Source organism: Cervus elaphus, chromosome 16, assembly GCF_910594005.1.
Source record: "Cervus elaphus chromosome 16, mCerEla1.1, whole genome shotgun sequence".
Lineage (NCBI taxonomy): Eukaryota > Metazoa > Chordata > Mammalia > Artiodactyla > Cervidae > Cervus > Cervus elaphus.
Genome location: NC_057830.1, coordinates 26,706,339 through 26,729,881, shown reverse-complemented (window position 1 = coordinate 26,729,881; position 23,543 = coordinate 26,706,339). Strand labels below are relative to the sequence as shown.

Here is a 23,543-nt window from a genome sequence, read left to right as displayed (position 1 = left end):
CGCACTCAGATGTCTTTTGTTGCTCTTGGTGGAAGCTCCAGCAGGGCTCCTCTGCTCTCCCAGTGATAGCCTACCTCTTTTTTGGGCTTATCACAGGTGTTTAGGAGACATTTATTAAATAAATCAATGAGTAAATGAATGAATTGTGGCCCATATGCGAATGTGGAGGAGAATGTCCTTGCTCTTCCTCAGTGGTCAGGCCCTTCATGACCCGCCATACTCCTTCGCACGGTCAGCTCTAGCCAGGCAGGCTGCCCCTCGGCCCATGGGCACACTTCATTCCTCTTGCCTCAACCTGTGCGTGCCTCTTCTTTCAACTCATCTTTTTAGGCTCTAAGTGCATTTACAGAGCACCTGTTGTATGTCTGGCACTGTGACCAAGGTAGATGTGGCCCTGTCCTTGGGAACTGACATTCTAGTTGGGAGATGGGTAGCAGAAGGTGCCTGGGGGGCAGAATGGGGAGCCTATGGTGGTGCCCTGTGGTGAAATATTCCATGGCCTGGCCCACTGAAGGTCTGATCAGGAACTTGAATTTGTGCCAGTTGTACGCGTGGAACACAATGTTATTATGAATGAAATTGAGCAGCTCCTTAGGTGTTTCCTGTTTCTCTGATGATAGGAGTATTGACCTCTAGGGTTGATTTCTAGGAGTTCTTTATTAATTAGGGAGATGAGCCTTCTGTGAGCGGCCGATATTTCCCCATTTCTAGTCTGTTTTTTGACTTTGTAGACATGTTGGAGGGAAGGGCAGCCCTGAGATCAGGCGAGTGGCAAGTGCAGACACCATGTGGGGTGAACTCTCCCTGCCTGATTTTAACTTGTATTTACTTTCTGATCAGATAAAGCATACCAGGATTACAAAATTCTAAGACAGCAAAAGTCAGAAGTGAAAGCCACGGCGGTTGGGGGTGAGGGGCAGGGCCAGTGCATCCTGGACATTTAGGGACAGCTGGGGAGCAATGTCAAGTTTGCACCAGTAAGTCCACATAGGGTGATCTGTTTCCGTCTGCATATAAGACCCCCCCAGTGTTCAGCAGATGGAGGAAGGTCCCCAGGAGTCCTGCCCTCCCACCTTGGATGGCCCAACGTCTTACCCAAGTGCTCACATTTTTTTTTGGCTTGTGTCTGAATTCTCTTTATTACTCCGACAGTTCACACTACATGCAGCTATAATTTGTCATTATTCCATATCATACCGTTCTTTATCAATTTACCTTTTTTAGGAGAGGGTCATCAGAAGTTCTACTACACATATCACAGTAACATCGAGCAAAACTTACTTATTAAGCAATGGAAGTTAACATTGGTTGAATGCCTTAACAATGACCAAATCTGCCTGATTTTTTTCCCATGGAAAAACTGTCTTGTTTATTTGATTAAACAAAAATAAAATAAGCTCCAAGTACTCACTTTTGATTTGCATCATGCAGCATCTCAGTGGGGACAATGGGCAAGGAAGGAGACACTGCACCTGACCCCTGACTGGGCAAGGGAGTGCCCAGGGTCCACCCTTTGAGTGTCCACCGGCCACTCACAGGGTGGGATCTACTGCCCTTGCTTGCCTGGAGCACCCATCCCAAGGGGCACAGGATCCATCTGCCAGGGAGTGGAGCCCCCATAGCAAATCCTGCACTTAGGAGACCCTGTCCTTGTTGTACAGGGGCAAGGTCCAGAAATCTGCTGCTCTTGATCTCAGAGGGAGAGCAGTGAGCAGTCCTGAAGAGAGATCTTAGCTCCTTGTCCAGAGATTGAACCTGGCTAACCTGGGTGAAAACCAGGAACCCTAGCAATTTGACCACCAGGGGCTAGAGACTAGAAGCAAAGTGGCCCTGGTTCTTTCCCCTGTTTGAAAGCAAGCATGTTTCAAGGAGACAAAAACTGTAAAAAATAGGTACAAAGTATATTTTTAGAGACACATTACAATGTATGGGAGAGCACACAGTGCAGGAGCCTGCCGGCAAACGAACTGGTCAAGAACGCAATTACCAGAGTACCTGGGAAAAAGAAGACTCAGAAAGAGAAAGATGGGGTTGAGAGGGACGGAGTCCACTTATGTCTGACTCCGACAACTTTATTGAGGAATACCACGCCGATATATACGCTAACAGGAGTTACTAAGAATAGATCGAGGGTTTGCATACGTGCAGAGCTACAGATGTTTTAAATTCCCACACTTAAGATCAGTAAAGCATTAATTACCCTAGCGCCCAACATGATTAAGATCAATAGAACATTAGATAGAAAACAGGCTTCATCAATAGAACATTATCTAGATGGAAAACAGGTTTCGAGCATGATGAGTTTATCAGCACCAGAAAAACAGGCAAAAGGTCACCAGTGTGTTTTTTCCCTGAAGGAGACAAATGCCAGTCTATACTTTTATCAAGTAAGGGGTGGCAGGACAAAGAGAGACCCTTTGTTCTCTCTTAGGGCCGTAAGGGGCCTGTACGTTCAGGCCGGCTCCCTGCAACACAGGAGAACAGTTTAAGTCAGAAGCAGGGCAGAGATACACGAACCCAAAGAGAAAAGGTATGAGTGTCCTCTCCGTGAGTCAGAAATGAGGCAGAGAGAGAGGGTATGGGGATCCTGAAAGAGGAAGAGTGCAGCAAAGAGGTGACGTAAATCACCTACATAGGACAGTCCTTCCGGTCTCTGCATGCATGCTCAGTCGCTTCAGTCGTGTCCAACTCTGCAATCTCATGGACTGTAGCCCGCCAGGCTCCTCTGTCCATGAGATTCTACAGGCAAGAATGCTGGAGTAGTTTGCCACTTCCTTCTTCAAGGGATCTTCCAGACCCAGGGACCGAAGCCATGTCTTTTATGTCTCCTGCATTGGCAGGTGGGTTCTTTACCACTAGCACCACCTGGGAATGTTAATCACTTCATATAGGACAATCCTACCTTTGGCCAATTATCTTGTTCCTTTCTTCACACCTAACTGGGACTTGGATCCTCCCCAAGATGCCTTGTGCAACTTTCTTCTAAGCTGGATCCCACTACAGAGGTTTATGGGTACATGTCCACACTTATAATGGGGTAGAGCCCCTCCCTTTTCAACTCCCAAGAGCCCTTCCTGCACATGTGTAGAAGAGTCTTCCTTGACCTCAGGAGAGGGCACCTTATCTCTCTACTTCAGCGGAGCTCAGCTTTCACCACTAGTTTTGTCCTTGGAATGTCTGGGTGAGAACAACGCTTGAATTTTACTTCACTTGACAAGTACCAGGTGTCCAGCCCAGAGGCCCATCTATCTCCTACCTCATTCTGAGCCTCAGTTTCTGCATCTGTCCCTCGGTGGCAGTGGCATAGAATGCTGGCCACCCAGGAAGGAGCCGAGCCTGGGAGCCCCCCTTCCCCACTGTGTCCCCTGTCCGTCTAGACCCCAGGCTTATGGCACTGACATTACTTCTGAAACTGAGCAGCGTCCTGTGAGGCTCCCAGGTCCACGGAGAGCCTTTTGGTCTGCCACTTTTTGTAGATAAGACTATAGGCTTCTCTGAGTTCCAAAGGGGAGATCTGAACAGTTGTTAATCAGGGAGGAGCACTTGAGACAAGATTAAAGGGACCAGAGAAGCTCATCAAGGTTAGGAGCCCAGACCACCTGAGATCCTTCACACACCCTAATCTTGTCAGCAACTTAACCCTTTGAAACTTTGCAGAAGAAAGAATGCACGACTGTTCCTACCTTGATCCTACTACTATCAAGTATCTCTGCCTGACTATAAGAGCTCTCCCTATCCCCCAAGGAGGGTGGCACAGTTCTTGAGGCACTAGCCTACTGTGTTCCCTCTTTGCAAAGAAATAAAGCCACTCTTTCTTTCTCCTCCATAACTCTGTCTCTGTATTTCTGTTCAGCATGGGTACACAGAGAGTCAAGATTTTTACATCACTCTTAGAAAGGAACGGAGAGAAGTAAATGCTAGGAGCCATTGACTTTTGAAAAACACACAGGACTTTCCTGGTGGTCCAGAGGTTAAGTATCTGCCTGCCAACATAGGGGACACGGGTTCCATCCATGGTTCAAGAAGATTCCACATGCCAAGGGGCAACTAAGTCCATGCTCCACAACTATTGAGCCTGTGCTCCAGAGCCCAAGAGCTGCAAATTCTGAGCCCTAATGCCACAGCTACTGAAGCCTGCAAGCCCTAGAACAGTGCTCTGGCACAAGAGGAGCCACTGCAATGAGAAGCCTGTGTACCGCAACTAGAGAGTAGCCCCTGCTCACCATAATGAGAGAACGCCCTCTTGCAGCCAAAAATAAATAAATAAAAACATACAGTCTTAAAGTTGCCAGTTATGCTTTCTTTACTCAGAGACCTTAGTGAAGACTATAGGCTCTCAGCTCTGAGCAATTGTTCTGTGAATGAATAATGTTGCCTGCCATATCAGTAAACAAAAAGATGCTGTAGCCATCAGTCATTACCACTGCCCCTTACGGTGAGAACTGGGAACTCAGGATGCAGACAAATGAGCTGCCGCTCCCCCAAACCCTCAGCAACTGCAGCCACTCCCATCAATACCCAGTAAGGGGACTCAGAATGGGAAAGAAAAGGATCATGGCCATAGATAGCTATGGTGCATATAAAAGGGATGATTTCAATGAACCCAAACTCGTTCATCTTCCCATACAAAGAAAAGCGATAAATTCATCAACTTGAGATATCTGGTTTTCTTTACTAAACAGTAAACTTTTGATGTTTCAACTATCTGGTCTTCCTTGCAGAACTTCTATATATCCTGGCTCTTCCCTTACCTCTTTGGAGCAGTCCCTCAGAGCTATCTGAAAGGCTACCTCCCAGTATTGAAGTCCTTAGAAAAAGTTTGGCAGATAAAACAGAGCTCAGTTTTCAGTTGACTGTTTCAAAGTTAAGAAGGAACCAGGATACACAGGAATTTTGCTAAAAGAACAAAAAAAATCCACAAAGAAATTTAAAAAACCCATGCAGTTGAACATCGAAAGATTACTAATTACAAAAACAGACACTTCAAGTTAATGATCTTAGTGCTTTACTATCTTTGGGAAGATGCAAGAACGTGGGTTCATTGAAATTATTCCTTACATACACATCCCAACTGTCTGAGGCCAGCATCTTGTTTTTCTCCATCCTAAATCCCCCCCAAAGCGAGTGGTACAGAGGCAAATGGCTTAATAGTGGGTATCATTTACCTTTACTGGGATGGCAGGCAACATTTTTTGTCTGCAGAGTCATGACCCAGAAAGAATGATGCAGAGTAATGTGGGGGTCAGGCCAGTTCCCCTGGTGGGCAGGATGCCCTTCCCTCTGGGAGGACGGCGCCCTAGGACCTGGAGCAGGCCTGGACTTCCTCTATCACCCCCAGGTCATGTTATACAATCTTCCTGTCCAAAGTAGGTGCTGTCCCCCCCAGCTTAGGATAGGCCCTGCCTGGACTGCAAGGAGATCCAACCAGTCAATCCCAAAGGAAACCAGTCCTGAATCGTCATTGGAAGGACTGATGCTGAAGCTGAAACTCCAATACTCTGGCCACCTGATGCGAAGAACTGACTCTAGAAAAGACCCTGATGCTGGGAAAGATTGAAAGCCAGAGGAGAAGGGGCCGACAGAGGATGAGATGGTTGGATGGCGTCACTGATCTGATGGACTGAAGTTTGAGTAAGCTCTGGGAGTTGGTGATGGACAGGGAAGCCTGGCGTGCGGCAGTTCATGGGGTCGCAGAGTCCGACACGACTGAGCGACTGAACTGAACTGAAGCCCTCCAGTAAGCATCCTCCAGTTCCCTCATGGGAGAGGGGAACTCGGTGGTGGCGGGGCGGGGCGCGGTGCGGCGCGGCGCGCAGTAGCACCGCTGACTGTGTTGCGAATCTGGCCGGCCCGCCAGGCCAAGACAGGGCTGGACCAGGGCAGACCCAAGGTGGAGCCAGGCCTGGGAGGAGTGCGTGGGCTACAAACGAAGTTGAGTCAGAGTTGGGGTGAGGCTCGAGTGAGGGGAGGGGCTCAGGACTGCGCAGCGACGTAGCTAGCGCCGAGGGGGCGGAGCTAGAGTGGTGGCGGTGTTTAGAGTCGGGACTTGGCGGTGATTTAGCCCAGAGCAGCGGGGGCGGAGCTCAGTGAGGGGCGGAGCTGAGGGCACCTACTGTGGGCGGGAGAGAGGCGCAAGGCTTTTGGAGGCCCTGTAACTAAAGAGGACCGAGCGAGGGGCGGGGTTCAGCGTTGTGGTCGCGACCTAGTTAACGTCTGCAAGGGTGGGGCTCAGTGAGGGCAGGGTTTAGAGCCCTCGCGTTGACAGAGACTAGGCCCTGGATTCCCGGAAGGGCGGACGCAGTGAGGGGCGGGGCTAAGGGCTCAGCGGCGTCCGTAGCCCACGCGTTAGGAAGCTGGACTGCGGCGAAGGCTGGTGGTTTTAGACCCTGCGGCCGCGCCGCCGACGCCATGGGCGGGGCCTAGCGGGAAGGGGCGGGCTCAGTGAGGGCGGGGTTAGAGCTTAGCAGAGAGGATACCAGGGGCGGGGCCCACCGGGAAAAAGCGGGCCGGAGCGGGAGGCGCTCACCGGGGCCCACGGGCAACGCGCGGACAACCACACGGACTAACAGCGGCAGGGGGACGGATCGGGTCGGCCGAATGCACGGCGTGCCGCCGCCATGACAGGTGAGCGCGGTCCGGGGTCGTGCCTGCCATGCGGGGACAGGCAAGCGGCCACGGTGGCGCGTAGGGTCCTAATGTCCCGATACCACTCCTCGCTGTGACGGCGAGTGACCTTGCCCGTGACTGCGTGCCCTGTCGACAGGACGACGGCAGAGCGGCGCGCGGCCCAGGGCTGTGTTCTTTGGGGGGCGAGGCCAGGCTGGGTCTGGGAGGGTGCTTGGGGGGCGGGGGCTATGGACAAGCTCTGGAGAGTTCTGGTGGGCAAAGCCATGTCAGGCGCTGGAGGCTTCTGAGCGTTAGGGGCCGAGCCTTGGCGTGTTCTGTGCTGTGATGCCAGGTCAAGCCGTGGAAGGTTCTAGTGGACGGGGACCAGGTCTTGGGTGATTCCAGGAGGGCAGAGGCCAACGTATGTCTGCAGGTGGGGAGCTGCTGGGGTGAGGATCTGTGGCCTGGCAGTGGGAGGTGAAAGTAAAATTGGTGGTAAGGAATACTCTTTGGGGTTCTACTGAGCTTCGGAGATATAGAAACTCCTGATAAAAGGCTGTGTCTTCTATTAGGAGTCACCTGAGGAGACTGCCCTTCCTGGGCAGTGTGTGGTTCCTGTGGGACTCTGGTATCTCCCAGGCTGCACCCCTTGTCCAGGGACAGGCCCAAGGGAATCTTGCACACAGACTCTGTCTCCCAAGGCTTTGTGCTCTATCTGGACTGCCCCAGCCCCTCCAGCTTTTTTTTTTTTTTTTGCCCAGAATGCAGTCCCCAGCCCAGCCATCCTCCAAGAGCCTCTCTCGAATGGGGACCCACCCACCACCTTCCTGATCCTGAGCAGAGTGACCCTGCTCTGTGGACCTTTCCCTGTAGGAGAAGCTCCATGAGAGTAATAGGCTGGTGAGAGCACATGACAGTGTAATCAGGGAGTGTGGTGGCTTCCAGAAGCCATACCTTGTATCAGGGAATGCTTCTGAGGTAAAAGTCACCTAGGGTGACCCACAGGGTGTGGGAGGCCCCTGAAGTCCCTGTTCTCTCCCTAGCTGTCACTGGAGTCCCAGCCTAAGTCCCACATACAAGTAAGATTTCATGGGCAGGAACCTGGTGATTTCCAGGACACCAGTGTACCAGCCTAAGTCAGAAGAGACCCCCAGGTACTACTCACTCCCCTGTCGTCTCTCTGAACTGTTTTTATCTGTGGCTGCTATTTCTGAGTAAAGTTGATCCTCTGACCTAGGGTTTCAAATGTGACGGTTTCAAATATGTGGATTTTTTTTGATGCATACATACTACTGCCTGACCTGAGGTTAGCTGAATTCTCAGATGCAAAATTATGGATACGGAGGACTGACTGTAAAGCAATGTGTGGATTTTTGACTCCTCAGGGTCTGTCCCCCAGTCCCCTCACAGTTCAAAGGTCTATTGTACCTACTGTGCATCTGGCCCTGCAACAGGTGCTTCCTACTCAGGCCTGCTGTATGGGGAAATACGGAATATCTCTGTGTGAATGAGAAAACAAAGACTCAGCTTGGGCAGGTGCGCTAGACCACTGGGGCAGTCAGTGGCAGAGCCAGGACTAGACCTTGCCCAGGGCCACAAATCCCCCTTCTCCCTACTGTCTCTGTGTCCTGGGCTTCTAGAGATCTCTTCCCTCAGAGCCATTCACTTTGGGGATGGGGAACTAGGGCCCAGAGAGTACAGACCTGGGAGGCTATAGGTCCCAAGTTCCTGGCTTACTGTCTCCATGCACCAATAGCAACCTGTCTTGTTCTGGGGCCTTTATGAAGGGTCGCAGAGTGAGCGTGTGGAGCCTGATGCAGGGCCCAAACTGACCAAGTATCACTGTAGCAATTACTGTTGCTGCAGAACCAGCCCCTTCCTTGTGGTGTGCTGGGGAGTGGGTCGTCTCAGCTCCATGCCTGAGGCCAGGTTGGACACTGGGACAGGAGGGGATTCTGGGAGATTCAATTTGGGAGGGGAGGTTGAGGCCCAAGCATCTGGACTTCGATGGGGGTGGTGGTGGTTGGGAAACTCAGGAAAGTCGAGAGGAGGACGGTGAGTGTGAGTTAGCCAGGTGGAAACCATAGGAAGAGGTGTTCTTGTCCTTGGGAATCCGAGGCAGAATGATGCAGTTGGGCGTTGGTGTGCAGGGTTGGCTCAGGGGCTGGGAGACCTGGTGAGGGCAAGTGAGGCCAGCTCCCACAGGGCCTCCAGTGCCAGGACAGGCTAACAGGTTGGCCAGCCTAACCATGCTTGTGGTGCCAGGAGGGCAAGTTGATGGGGGAGGGGGACTTCCGTGGTCACACAGTGGATAAGAATCCCCCTGCCAGTGCAGGGGACACAGGTTTGATCTTTGGTCTGGGAGGATTCAACATGCCACAGAGCTTCTAAGCGCGTGCACCACAACTGATGAGGCTGTGCTCCGGAGCCCATGAGCCTCAACTCCTGAGCCCATGTGCCGCAGCCGCTGAAGTCCGCCTGCCCTAGAGCCCGCCCGCTGCACCTACTGAGCCTGTGTGCCTAGAGCCTGTGTTCTGCAACAAGAGAAGCCACTACAATGAAGAGTAGCCCCTGCTTGCCGCAACTAACGAGAGCCTGCATGCAGCAGTGAAGACCCAGCGCCCCCCAAAGAAAAAAGCGACGATGGGGGAGGTAGGGCTTAGCAAAGGTTGCTGGCGAAGGTCTGGTGAGTTTTTATGCCAGCGCATTCCTCTTCCTCCTTCCTTAAAAACTATCTGGGACTGTCACTTGGGACCAGACTGGTTTCCTTTCTTGTGCTTCGTCATGCCTGTGAATGGCCGCCCGGGTGTGGTTTGTGTGCACAGCTCACAAACAGCCACAGGAAGCATGGGGCACGGCAGAGCCCAGAGCTGCGGTCCCCAGGCTATGCCATTATGCCAAGTGACGCACAGCTCCAGGCAGTGGAGGCCCCCCTGGCTGGCAGCCTGCAGGAGGGGAGGAGCCGGTGCAGAAGAGCTGGTCACTGTCCGCTGACAGCCCTTGCCCTGAGGCTTGGACCTCTGTGCATTCGTTCCCACACTCTTAGTGAGTGCTCTGTGTGTGCCAGCCCTATGCACAGGTGCACACGCTGGCAGCACTGGGCAAGACAGCCCACGGCTCGGTCAGGAGCAGACAGGATGCAGCTAAATTGCATGATTATTTAGTAGATTGATCAGAGAGGCAGAAATGGGCCCCAACACTGTGCCTGGGTCCTGAACTCAATCCATCACTCTCCAGCTGATTGAGGTCTTAAGCAGGTACCTTATCTACTTATGGTGCCTCAGTTTCTCCTTCTGAAAATGAGGGTAGTGGTCATGCTCGTGTAGCAGAGCTGATGGAAGAATGATGATGCATAGAGCTCTCAGAATGCCCAAGCATGGGTCCCAGTCCGTGAACTATGGCCAATATTGTTAACTCTTTAATCAGAGAGGCTACAGGTGATGAAGCCTGGTGGCCAGGAGGGTCCTGCCACGTGGTGGTGACAAGTGTCTCTGCATCCCTGTCCATGACTTCTTTACCATGTTGGAGCTGCTGACAAGTCTGTCTTCAAAATATACTTCCAGAGACTGGGAGAATTAAAAGTTAGAAATTCTTATTCTAGGGGAAATAGACCATCCAGGAGGAGGTAGTATCAGGAGAGAGAGATGAGAAGGTAAACGGTCTATTGAGTTGGGCCCATGGAAGAAATCAGGAGGAGGCCCCACGTGTTCCAACTCAATGACCCTATTTTTTAAAAATCAACTTTATTGAGGTACTGTTTACTTATAGATACACTCATTTTTAGGGAAAAATTCTCTTAAGTTTTGACAAACCTATATACTCGTGGAACAACTGGCCCAGGCCAAATCAAGCTAGAATGTTTCTGTCACTCCAGAAAATCCTTCATGCTCCTTTCCAGTGAACACCACCCAATCCAAGAATTCATCTCCTTTCTGTGACTGTTGTTTTCATCTTTAAAATTCAACAGTGGAGGGTTTCCCTGGTTGCTTAGTCGTAAAGAATCTGCCTGTCAATGCAGGAGACATGGGTTTTATCCCAGATCTGGGAAGCTCCCACAAACTGCAGAGCGGCTCGGCCCTTGTGCCACAACTATTGAGCCCGGGAGCTGTAACAGCTGAGCTCCGCGCACCCTAAAGCCCATGCTCTGCAACAGGAGAAGTCATTGCAATGAGAAACGTGTGCGCCACAACTAGAGAGTTGCCCCTGCTTAGCACAACCGGAGGAAAGCCCGCACAGCAGTGAAGATCTAGCACAGCCAAAAATAAAATAGATAAAATTGTAAAAGAAAAAAAATTTCAGCAATGGACTTTCCAAATAGTATTTCTTATTAATTACTAGAATTTATTTTTGGAGCATTTTTAGTTTATAGACAATCGAGCAGATAGCACAGAGGGCTCCCCCCACCCCGTTTCCTCTGTTATTAATATCTTGCATTTGTATGGTTGTTACCTTAATAAGCCAATAGTGATACAGTATTATTAATTTCAGTTGTCACTAACTAAAGTTCATATTAATATGATGGTTCATTCCTTGTGTTGTATACTTGATGAGTTTTGAATAATTCAAGATGTCCTGTATCCACTATTACAGTATCATACAAGAAGTTTTACTGGGTTAAACATCTGTGCTCCATCTATTTATCCCTCCCTCTTCCATAACCCTTGGCAACCACTGATCTTTTTACTGTCTCCATTGTTTTGCATTTTCTAAAATATCATATACTTGGGATCATATAGTTTATAGCCTTTAAATTGGCTTCTTTAACCTTTAACAAAACTCATTTGTTTCCTCAATGTCTTTTTGTAACTTCGTAGGTCTTTTTATCACTGGGTTATATTCCATTGTAACTTATTAAACTGAACCACAGTTTAATATATTATCCACTTACCTTTATATGTATTTTGTTGTTCAGTCGCTAAGTTGTGGCCGACTGTTTGCAAGCTTGCTCAGGCTCCTCTGTCCTCAACTGTCTCCTGGAGTTTGCTCAGATTCATGTCCATTTATATGTATATGTGTGGTAAAATATACAGAACATAAAATTTACCATTTTAACCATTTCATTGGGATTAAATACATCCACAGTGCTGTGAAACTGTGCATTTCAAGAACTTTTTCATCATCACAAAGAGAAACTGTGTACTCATTAAACAATAACTCCACTTTCACCCCTACCTGCAGCTCCTGTTAATCACTATGGTACTTTCTGTCTTTAGAATTTGCTTATTCTAGATAGTTCATATAGTGGAATAATACATTTGTCCTTTTGTATGGGCTTCCCTGGTGGCTCAAATGGTAGAGTCTGCCTGCAATGCAGGAGACCTGGGTTCCATCCCTGGGTCAGGAAGATCCCCTGGAGAAGGAAATGGCAACCCACTCCGATATTCTTGCCTGGAAAATCCCATGGATGGAGGAGCCTTGTGGGTGACAGTTCATGGGGTCGCAAAGAGTCAGACACAACTGAGCAACTAACATAACACTTCACTTCACTTATCCTTTTGTGTCTAATTTATTTCACTTAGCATGTTGTTTTCATGGTTCAACCATGTTTTTGAACCCATGTATTAGAATTCCGTTCCTTCTTATGGTTGTATAGTATTTTGTTGTATGTATACCAAATTTTTCTATCTGTTCATCTGTCTGTGGACACGGGTTGTTTTTACCTTTTGGCTTTGTGAATAAATGCTACTCTGAACTTAACGTGCACATATCTGTTTGAGTCTCTGTTTTGAGTTCTTTTCAGTGTATACCCAGAAATGGAATTGCGGATGTATTTGATTAACTATTTGAGGAACAGCCATAATGTTTTCCATTGTAGCTGCACCATTTTACCTGCCCACCAGGAGTGCATGAGAGTTCCAGTTTCTCCTCATCCTCATATTCATGTTCCCTCTGTCCATATGAGTATGCCAGAGAAGGCAATGGCACCCCACTCCAGTACTCTTGCCTGGAAAATCCCATGGACGGAGGAGCCTGGTAGGCTGCAGTCCATGGGGTCGCTAAGAGTCGGACATGGCTGAGCGACTTCACTTTCATTTTTCATTTTCATGCATTGGAGAAGAAAATGGCAACCCACTCCAGTATTCTTGCCTGGAGAATCCCAGGGACGGAGGAGCCTGGTGGGCTGCCGTCTATGGGGTCACACAGAGTTTGACATGACGTAAGTGACTTAGCAGTAGCAGTAGCGAGTATGAAATGGTATCTCATTGTATTTTGACTTGCTTTTCGCTAATGACTGGTGATGTTGAGCATCTTTTCATGTACTTAGCAGTCATTTGTCCGCCTTTGGAGAAATACCTGTTCAGGTATTTTGCTCATCATTGTATTGGTTATTTTGTAGGATTTTTTGTTGTTGTTGAGTTGTAGGAGTTCTTTTTATATTCTCTGTCTTTCTATATATATTAATCCCTAATCAGATATATGCTTTGCAAATATTTTCTCCCATTCTATGGATTGTCTTTTCACTCTTTTTTTAACTCAAAATAGGGTTAATTTCTGGACTTTCTAGTCTATTACGTTGGTCTATATGTCAGTACCACAGTTTTGATTCCTGTAGCTTTGTAGTAAATTTTGAAATGAGAAAGTGTGAATCATCCACTTTGTTCTTTTTTCAGGATTGTTTTGACTGTACGAGTCCCTTGACATCCCATATGAATTTTAAGATTAAAAAAAGACAAAGATTTATTGCAGTTTAGATAGGGGTTACATTGAATTCCTGGATCACTTTGGGTAATATTGTCATCTTCACAATATTAAGTCTTCCAACCGGTGGACATGGACTGTCTTTCCATTTATTTGTATCTTTTAGCATTTCTTTGAGTAGTGTTTTGTAGATCAGTGTACAAGTCTTCCATCTCCTTGGTTAAATTTATTTCTAAGTGTTTTATTCCTTTTTTAAGAGTTCAACTTTTTATTGAATGTGTTACTGAAGAGGTTTAGTCAAAAAGACCAAAGCCCATGTCATCATTAGACTTTTCAGATTCTTATTTCTTTGCCTCTGCTTTCTTCTCCTCAGCTAGGGCAGCAGTGGGGAAGAGGATGGGACCTACTGCCGGTGCAGCGCCAGCTGCTCGGAGCAGATCCACCAGCCACCCATGTGGCAGATGAGGCTCCTGATATTGACACTGGCCAAAGCCTTTGCAAACAAGCCTGGCCAGAAAGAGTCAACATTTATACAGGCTGCTTTAAGGAGGGCACTGATTTTGTTGTTGTTGTTGGCTGCACTGGGTCTTCATGGCTGCATTCGGGCTTTCTCGATATGATGTTGTTTAGTTGCTAAGTCATGTCCAACTCTTTTCGACCTCATGGACTGTAGCATGCCAAGCTCCCCTGTCCTCCATTCTCTCCCAGAGATTGCTCAAATTCACGTGCATTGAGTCAATGATGCTCTCTAACCATCTCATCCTCTGCCAGCCCCTTCTCCTTTGCCTTCAATCTTTCCCAGCATCAGTACCTTTTCCAAGGATCAGCTCTTTGCGTCAGGTGGGCAAAGTATTGAAACTTCAGCGTCAGTCCTTCCAATGAACTTTCAGGGTTTATTTCCTTTAGGATTGACTGGTTTGATCTCCTTGCAGTCCAAGGAACTCTCAAGAGTCTTCTCCAGTACCAAATTCGAAAGCATCAGGTCAACACTCAGCCTTCTTTATGGTCCAATTCTCACATCCATACGTGACTCCTGGGAAAACCATAGCTTTGACTAGGCGGACCTTTGTTGGCAAATGATGTCTCTGCTTTTTAATATGCTATCTAGGTTTCTCACAGCTTTTCTTCCAGGGAGCAAGCATTTTTAAATTTCATGGCTGCAGTCACCATCCATGGTGATTTTAGAGCCCAAGAAAATTAAATCTGTCACTGCTTCCCCTTCTGTTTGCTGTGAAGTGATGGACCAGGATACCATGGTCTTAGTTTTTTGAATGTTGAGTTTCAAGCCAGCTTTTTCACTCTCCTCTTTCACCCTCATCAAGAGGCTCTTTAGTTCCTCTTCACTGTCTGCCACTAGTGTGGTATTATCTTCATATCTGAGGTTGTTGATATTTCTCCAGCCAACCTTGATTCCAGCTTGTGATTCATCCAGCCCAGCATTTTACATGATGTACTCTGCATTTAAGGTAAATAATTTTTTAAGTTAAATAAGGGAGACAATATACAGCCTTGTCGCACTCCTTTCCCAGTTGTAAACCAGTCAGTTGTTCCATGTCCTGTTTTAATTGTTGCTTTTTAACCCACATACAGGTTTCTCAGGAGACAGATAAAGTGGTCTGATATTCCCATTTCTTTTACGAATTTTCCACAGTGTGTTGTGATCCACACAGTCAAATACTTTGGGATAGTCAATGAAGCAGAAGTAGATGTTTTTTCTGGAATTCCCTTGCTTTCTCTGTGAGCCAGTGAATGTTGACAATTTGATCTCTGATTCCTCTGTTTTTTTCTAAACCCAGCTTGTACATCTGGAAGTTCTCCGTTCACATACTGCTGAAGCCTAGCTTTAAGGATTTTGAGCATAACCATGCTAGCATGTGAAATGAGCGCAGTAGTACAGTAGATTACATGTTCTTTGGCCTTGCTCTTCTTTCGGACTGAATTGAAAACTGACCTTTTCCAGTTCCATGGTCACTGCTGAGTTTTCCAAATTTGCTGACATATTGAATGTAGCACTTTAGAATCCTTTAAGATTTGAAATAACTCAGCTGGACTTCTGTCACCTCCACTAGCTTTGTTTGTAGTAATGCTTCTTTTTTTTTTTTTACAACGTTTCCTCTGACAGGTTACAAGACAGACACCCAGTTTGCCTGAGTTTTAGAAGGTTATTTCCTTTGCTCCACTTGAATGACCAATAAAGACATAAGTCCAATTGGCAAAGTGAAAGGGGGTGTGTAGTAATGCTTCTTAAGGCCCACTTGACTTCACACTCCACAATGTCTGGCTCTACATGAGTGACCATACCATCCTGATTATCTGGGTCATTAAAACCTTTTTTGTATAGTTCTTCTGTGTATTCTTGCCACTTCTTAATCTCTTCTGCTTCTCTTAGGTCCTTATACCGTTCCTGTCCCTTATGTCCATCTTTGCATGAAATGCTCCCTTGATATCTCCAGTTTTCTTGAAGAAATCTCTAGTCTTCCCATTCTATTTGTTTTCCTCTATTACTTTGCACTGTTCATTTAAGAAGGCCTTCTTATCTCTCCTTGCTGTTCTCCGGAACCCTGCATTCAGTTGGGTACATCTTTTCCTTTTTCCCTTGCATTTCGCTTCTCTTCTTTCCTCAGCTATCTGTAAGGTCTCCTCAGACAACCACTTTGCCTTCTTGCGTTTCTTTTCTCGATACATATTTTCTCAACGCTTTTATTTCTGACACTTTCGGTTACCAAATGTGTGTGGGGTTTTTCTCTGTCAAGCAGTTTTCCAGTTCTCTGGTGGACACCAACTGGGGGTCCTATAAATTTAACTTAGTTCTTACACCATCTGTCTGGAGAGTGTCAGATCCCACAGGTTCACTTTAGGCTCAGTCCCACAAGATTGCCCCTACTTGAAATGCCAGTCGCTAGTCCAGGCTACCCCCTGTGCTTCTAACTGATGGCTATAAATCAGAGTTCCCCTGACTGTCATTTGCTAGAGCAGTTCACAGAACTCAGGAAAATACTTCCTGTTCACAGTTTGTTACACAGGATATTTCAAGGATACAAGTGAACATCCAGGTGGAAGAAATGCATAGGGCAAAACATGTGAGAAGGGGCATGGAGCTTCCATGCTCCTCCCAGGCACCTCCATGTGTTTAGTAACTGGGAGGTGCTCCAAACCCCACTTTGGTAGGGGGGAAGGTTATGGAGGCTTCCTTAGGTGGCTTCTCTGGTGTCTCAGCTGGCAAAGAATCTGCCTTTAATGCGGGAGACCTGGGTTCAATCCCTGGGTTGGAAAGATCCCCTGGAGAAGGGAAAGGCTACCCACTCCAGTATCCTGGCCTAGAAAATTCTATGGACTGCATAGTCCATGGGGTTGCAAAGAGTCGGACATGACTGAGTGAATATATATTTCTTACTGTAAATCACAGTATCACAAATCTGTTCTGTCAATCTGTGTCTTTTGATTAGAGAGTTTAATCGATTTACATTTAATTACTGACAAGGGACCACTTGTTTCTACCTGTTTGCTGTTTGTTTTCTGTATGTCTTGTAGCTTTTTTGTCCTTCATTTCTTCCATTACTTCCTTTTGTGTTGATTTCTGTAGTAACACATTTTGATGTTCTTTTGTGTATATTCAATGGACATTTTCTTTGTGGTTACCATGGGGGTTATGTTTAATATGGTAAAGTTACAGCTATCTAATTTCAATTGATGTCAGCTTAACTTCAGTCACATACAGAGACTCCTCCTATACGGCTCTGCCTGCCCATGCACCAACCCCCCATCCCCTGGGTCCCCCAGGAAGCAGGACAAGCTGCCTCACATGGGCAAGGTGGTGCACTTGTTCAGGTAGCTAGGGCCGCAGGGACTTGGGACCTTTCCTCAGAGATTCTTTGCCATCTGCCCACCAACTTCTCCCCATCCACTCCCTGCCTTTAAAGGCTTGTCATTCTAAGGGACATTCTTAATGGGAAAGATAGTGTAACAGTGATGTTTGAATGATGATTCGGAAAGAAAAAAACAAAAGGAAAAGCATTTCCCAGCCTCCTGGGTAGCAGGCATGTTGGTCTGCTGTTTGTGGCAGCTTCCCAAGGCCTTGCGGATACTGTGTCTGGTGTCTATGCCAGCTCAAAGTGGCCAGGCCACTCTAAACCCTGAGCTCCTGTCTGTCTATCTCCTGTCCCCATGACAACAGTGGCTGTAGGAGCTTTGGAGTTGGGCCTTCTCTGTGCTGCTGTGTCCTTCCTCAGGCCTGGCTATTTCCAGAGAGCACTGGGGGACTCCACAGACAGCAGACTCTTCACCCTTCTGAGTTTTTTTGTGATAAGCTCTCAGGCATAGAAGAGAGGAGGAGCCAGACGCTCTGCTCTGCTTTTGAGTACTCTGTACCTTTATCACTGCACCCACCCACCCCACTGTTTTGCAAGGGGATTGGCATGACATGGGGGAATCCTGGGCTGTGCATGAGTCGGGATGTCAGCAGTTGTCCAGATGCTTACAGCTGGTACACCTCTTTTTTTTTTTTTTTTTTAGCTGGTACACCTCTTGGTGGGCACGGGGTCTTCCTGTGGAGCTCCTGCCATGGCTGTGTCACGGTGTGTGGGACTCGACACTCCCTCCTTGGGCTGTGCTGGCTCATGTCCTTCTCTGTTCTCTGCTTCTGTTTCAGAGCAAACCTACTGTGATCGCCTAGTGCAGGACACTCCTTTCCTCACTGGCCTCGGACGCCTGAGCGAGCAGCAGGTGGACAGGATTATCCTCCAGCTAAACCGCTACTATCCCCAGATCCTCAGCAACAAGGACGCAGAAAAGGTGCCAAGGAACCTGAGGCTGCTCTCCCATTCCTTCCTCTCTGGGCTGGGAGAAGGGGGGCGGTGGGGCGGGACAGCTTGGAGGTGAAAACCTATCTCCTTGGGGTGACCTTGGGCCTAGAACATCAGCTTTTTGAGCTTTAGTCTCTTTAGATGTCATCAGAACTTCTAGCCCCTTTCAGAAATGCTGGAGGATCACAGGGGATGTGTGACAACATGAGACAGACCTGGGAGGGGGAACAGGGGAGTACCAGGGTGGGAGAGGAGCAGGGATACCAGATTCACTCTACCGAGTGCTGTAGAACTCTTCACTCAGCATCTTCCAAAAGTTCAAAATGGGCAATCATTTTGGGTGTGATCTGGCCCGTCCTGTTCGGGGACATTGGATGAGGGTGGGTGCTCCTTGTGCACCCCACCCACCTCTCTGGCTCCCTTGTAGCACTGGGGGTTGGTGCCAGAGACTGGGGCCCTGGGGCACATGACCTGCCTCCCAGATGGGTGACAGAGCGAGCCCTTCTCCTCTTGGGGCACCCGTGCAGGGCTCTCTGGAGGGCTGAGGCCTCTCCAGGGGACAGAGCTAGAATCCACCCCGCACCCTGCTACTGGCTCAGATGCTTGTTGAGTTATAAAAGTACAGTAAGTTAAAAAGTAGGGGCTCAAATTTCTGTCTTGTAATTAAAAGTCTAATATGCATTCATTATTTTTAAAAAAACTTGAAAAGCTTCAGATGTTTACATGAGAAAAAGGAGACTCCTGCACACACACCCGCACGGTTCCTTTCCTCGGAGATACCGGTGGTTTCTGCTGCACGCCTGCCTTTGCTTTGCAGTTTCTGTACTTGTGGTTCAACGCTAGTTCCTTGTAGAGTGGTCCATCACCACCAGGTGGCAGCACCCGCCATCGCCTCCACGTTCTGGGGGTCAGTGCAAGTACCCTGTCCACTGACCTTTACAGCCACCTATGTTTCAGTCAGCCACATCGAAAAAGCCACCTCTTTTTTCTGCTTAACCCTTGATATTTTGTAAAACTTGAATCACATTCCTGTAGACTATGAACTACTAGAAGTTATCATTTATGCCATTACCTTGAAGGTTTCCTATAATGATCATACTGTGTGTGTTTATTATTTCCTTTTTCACACGTGGGAAAACCAAGTTAGCAAGCTGCTAAGTTTCCACACTTATGGACATTATGGTGGCATAATGTCACCACCATCTTTCTTGGTGACCTGTCTAGGCCTCCAATGGGAGTGCAAGGATTAGTGGCCGTGTAGCACAATCTTGGGCACTGCATGGGAGTGGTTGAGTCTTTGGTAGCAATTGCTACCTCCCCATGGGTGTTCCAGCCACCAAGGCGGAATCACAGCCATTGAGGAGGTTGGGGCTGGGGCTGAGTCCAGGGTCCTCCAGCCTGATCTCGTCTTGTGCCCCTTCCTCCTCCAGTTCCGGAACCCCAAGGTGTCTCTGCGAGTGCGTCTCTGCGACCTCTTGGGCCACCTGCAGCGGAGCGGTGAGCGGGATTGCCAGGAGTTCTACCGGGCCCTGTATATCCACGCCCAGCCACTGCACAGCTGTTTGCCTAGCCGGCACGCCCTGCGTAAGTGCGTGTCCCAGCTCTCTGGCCTTGGCATCTCCTTGCTCAGCCCTTCGCCAGAGACAACCGTCTGGTTGTGTCTTATGTGACCCTCAGAGAGCATAGAGAGAGTATTTCAGACAACACAGATCTCTCTGTCTCCAAGCTCCCTGTCTGTCTCTCCATGTCTCTCTGTGTGTCCATCTCCATCTCTCTGTCTTCCTTTTGCTTCTGCTGTTTCTTACACGAAAGTATCTGGTGCATGTAGTCCTCCCCGTTCCTCTATAATCGAATGAACCTGGGAATCCTTACCCTTCTGATCAGAATTAGCTCACAGCTGTAGGCTACACCAGCCTTGAATGAACTGCCTCCCACGACAGAGGTTGTATATACTTTCACCCAGGTAGATCCTCAGGGTGTGGGTGTTTCTGTACAACAGTCTCTGGCACATATGGCTGGTCCAGGACAAGGTGTTTTGGTCTAGAAGTGCCAGCCCATGGCCCAGGAAGCCTTAGAGGGATCCTCTGAGCTGCCAGGATGGGTACAGGGAAGCCACGGGTACGGATGGCATCTCAGCCTTGAAGCCTCTGCACCCAGGTCCCCAGGGTGAGTGGCTACTGTCCCTCAATCCTCACATGAAAGGCTGGAGGCCGTGAGGGGAGAGGTGGCTCCCCTCAGGCCACTCAGCTGGACTGGGGGCCCCAAGGACAGGCAGGCAGGACTGGGCCCTGAGCTGCGGCATGGAACGGTCCTATCACCCCAGCTGTCAGGACCACACAGCCCTGCCTGAAGTCAGGGACCTTCCAGGGTGCCCTCAGGGTTATCAAGGAGCTGGTTGATTGGGGACCCCCAGAGAGGTCTGGGGAAAGAGAAAGAGCGCCCTGCCCTCACTCAGCATCATCAGACTTTGCACAGGCAGGTGTTTGCACTGTTGGGTGCCTTGTGGTTGCCAGGGAACAGTGAAATCCCCATCCCATGGTCCTCAAGTTCCCATAAGTGGACAAAAGGAGAAGAGCCCCAAACTGTGCAGGGGTCCTTTCCTGGTGCTGACTGCCCGCCTCCCCCCCCGACCCGCCCCGGCTCCCCATCCCCGGCCCCAGACACAGCTTGGAGGACTCAGCCTCCGCACAACCCAGGGGGCCTGGGTGGTCTGCAGGGAGGGGCCGTGGTGGCCTCCTTGGTTTCTCGATGGCAGGCGACCACCTTACTCTCCAGCCCCACTATGACTAACCATGCCCTGTGATTTTGTTTCCAGAGAACTCAGATTGCACAGAGCTAGACTCGGGCACCGCAAGCCGTGAGCTCAGTGACAGGGGTAACCGCCTCCCACATCCCTTTTCTCTGTCCCCTGACCCAGGGCTCCACCTCTGTCTCGGGGGCTTCTCATTCCAAGTTGGGTTCCGTTCCTGACTGCCCATTGGACAGACCCCCTCAGGGTGCTCGCTAGGGGCATCCCTGCCTGGCTGACCCCAGCACAGGGTGTGAGCCTGTCCTCGAGGCCTCCGGACCCCTCCCCGCCCTTCAGGGCTCGTGGAGCTGCTCACGTGCATTTCTCCCCAGGACCTGTGGCTTTCCTGACCTGCCTCGGCCTGGCCGCAGGCCTGGCGCTCCTCATCTACTGCTGCCCTCCAGGTGGGTGCTGCCTGGCCAGCCCTCGGCCAGCCCTCTCCACATCCTGGGGCTGAGCCCTGCCAGATGGACGGAGGCCCACACCTGAGGCCCCTCCTTGTGACCCAGTGTGGCATGCCTGCCGTCGCTTTCCTGCCTTGCTGACCTTGTCCAGGTCCTGGGTGGGAGCAGCACCAGACAGACCCTCTTGGCATGGGAACCCCACATCACTCAGGTGTGGGCTGGTGATGCTGCGAGGATGAGAAGGTACCTTCTTGAGGAGTTCTGAGACCCCCTTGTCTTCCAGACCCCAAGGTGCTGCCAGGGGCCCGGCGTGTCTTGGGCTTCTCCCCTGTCATCATTGACAGGCACGTCAGCCGCTTCCTGCTGGCCTTTCTCACAGATGACCTGGGGGGCCTCTGACTGACCTCAGCCCGGCCCACCTGCGTGATTGCTCTCCAGGGGCTTGCTTCATTCCTAAGTGTTTATTTCTTGCTATTTATAATTTCTGTAATAAGCACTTTACTTTCATTGTACAGAGGTGTTCAACAATATTAAATGTTTGAGTCTCATCTCTTCTCCCAGGAGTGTTTTCTAGATGATTCCAATTCAAGAAATGACAGCGTCTGTAGCTAGGGTTGATCTTGTGGGTTCTTCACTTCCTGAGTCCAACCCAAGACCCAGGTCCTGCTGAGGCCGCCTTCCCGGACTCCTCGGGGCCTGGGTCTCACCCCTGCACGTGGACTACCCACCCCAGGTGTCCCCGGCCGTCCCCAGTGCGCACTTCCAGATACAGCCCTGCACGTGTCGTGTTCCCTCCTTCTGTGGCCTTCTTCCACTGCTGCTCTGCAGAACTCCCTACCTTGAACCCTTCTTGCCATCTCCTACCTGGAGCACTGTTGGTCCCCATACCTGCCCCCGCCCATCTCCGCTCTGTCCCAGTCCTCAGCCCCAGGTCTGGAGGATGGACAGGCAGGCCCTCTGGACTGCTCTGTTACCCTTCCTCGGCTCACAGGGCCACCAGGGCCAAAGGCAGAGCACCAAACCCTCTTGGATGTGTACACTCGCCCTTCTGTGTCCACAGGGACATTTCTATGACAAGATCCTGAGCCTGAGGCCAGGAGGTGAGATAGACGGTTGCAAGCTCCCTGGCTGAGGGGACAGGCCTTTGTCCCCAAGGCAATTACAGGGCTCGGCTCAGAACAAGGAGCCTGCGTGTGGCCAAACCCCAGGCCGTTAGGGGAGGGCCATGGAGGGGCACCAGCCAAATGCCTTGTGATGCTCTAGTGCTTGCATGTGTTACTGTGACTCCTCCCACAGCCCCAGAACGTGGGGGCTGCTGCCCTTGCTTTCCTGACGAAGAAGCTGAGACTGAAAGGGGAGGTCACTGAGCCAAGAAAGGAGGACCCGGCACTTGAGGGGCTCGACCACCATCTTCATTCCCTTCCTATGACATGTCCCAGGGAGATACCCCCCATCAGCCCTCTTGTCTCTGTCTAGTCACCAGAGCCAACACCCAGTTCCTGGGCCCTGTGAGGCTCCTCAGACCCCACTGTCCGGGAGATGGAGCCCCTCCCTCCTGGGGAAGCAGTGATCTTGACTTTGGGGGTCAGGGACACATATATGGTCAGAGCCTAGACAGGAACACAAAATCTTATCCCTGATCCCAGGTGGAGAGGAGGTTGAGAGACAAAAAGAGAGTCCACAGAAACTTCTCGGACTGTTAGAGATGAAAAGTGTAATCGTGCCATTTGAAGTCTTGGCCTCTGGCTCCTCACGCCCTCCCCTAACGGCCTGGGGGAGCCCCTTGTTGGCCACACATAGCCCCTTGTTCTCAGAGCCGAGCCCTGTAATTGCCTTGGGGAGATGGGCCTGTCTCCTCAGCCAGGGAGCTTGCACCCATCTGTCTCACCTCCTGGCCTCAGGCTCAGGATCTTGTCGTGGAAATGTCCCTGTGGACACAGAAGGGTGAGTGTACACATCCAAGAGGGCTTGGTGCTCTGCCCTGGGCCCTGGCAGTCCCCACCGCATGGCCCCTGTCCGCTGTGGGGCCCTGTCAGCGCCCTCATGGCCAGTGAGGGAGCCGAAGCTCAGCGCCCAGGACCACACGGCACCCGAGTGCCCTCGCCACGTGCGCGCGCACACGTGCACACAGACGTGAGAGGTGTGCGCAGTGCTCAGAGACACAGGTGCGCGTGCACAAGGCCTGGCCCCTGATGGGTTCCTCTCCCCGCTGCCTCCCTCTGTCATCTCCTTCCCCTCCAGCCTCTTTCTGGGGAAACAAGTATGTCAGCCCAAGAATCATCACGTGCTTGCATTTCCCTCCGG

At 49.9% G+C, this 23,543-nt stretch overlaps 1 protein-coding gene and 1 non-coding gene across 3 annotated transcripts; one reads left to right on the top strand and one right to left on the bottom strand.

The window, feature by feature from the left end:
• Nucleotides 1-6,335: 6,335 nt before the first annotated feature.
• On the top strand, nt 6,336-21,787 carry CARD19 (caspase recruitment domain family member 19). Of its 2 annotated transcripts, XM_043927813.1 has the most exons (6): nt 6,338-6,624; nt 17,894-18,036; nt 19,478-19,631; nt 20,863-20,922; nt 21,168-21,239; nt 21,523-21,787. In XM_043927813.1, exons 1-6 carry the CDS (start codon nt 6,618-6,620, stop codon nt 21,636-21,638), a joined length of 552 nt encoding a protein of 183 aa, XP_043783748.1. In that variant the 5' UTR covers nt 6,338-6,617; the 3' UTR covers nt 21,639-21,787. The 2 variants fall into 2 exon arrangements, with proteins under 2 accessions (XP_043783749.1, XP_043783748.1); XM_043927814.1 differs by lacking the exon at nt 20,863-20,922 and having other exon boundaries at nt 6,336-6,624.
• LOC122673107 lies at nt 15,350-15,476 on the bottom strand. The gene has a single exon (XR_006334597.1). It is a non-coding gene; the product is annotated as a small nucleolar RNA SNORA27 (small nucleolar RNA).
• Nucleotides 21,788-23,543: the final 1,756 nt, after the last annotated feature.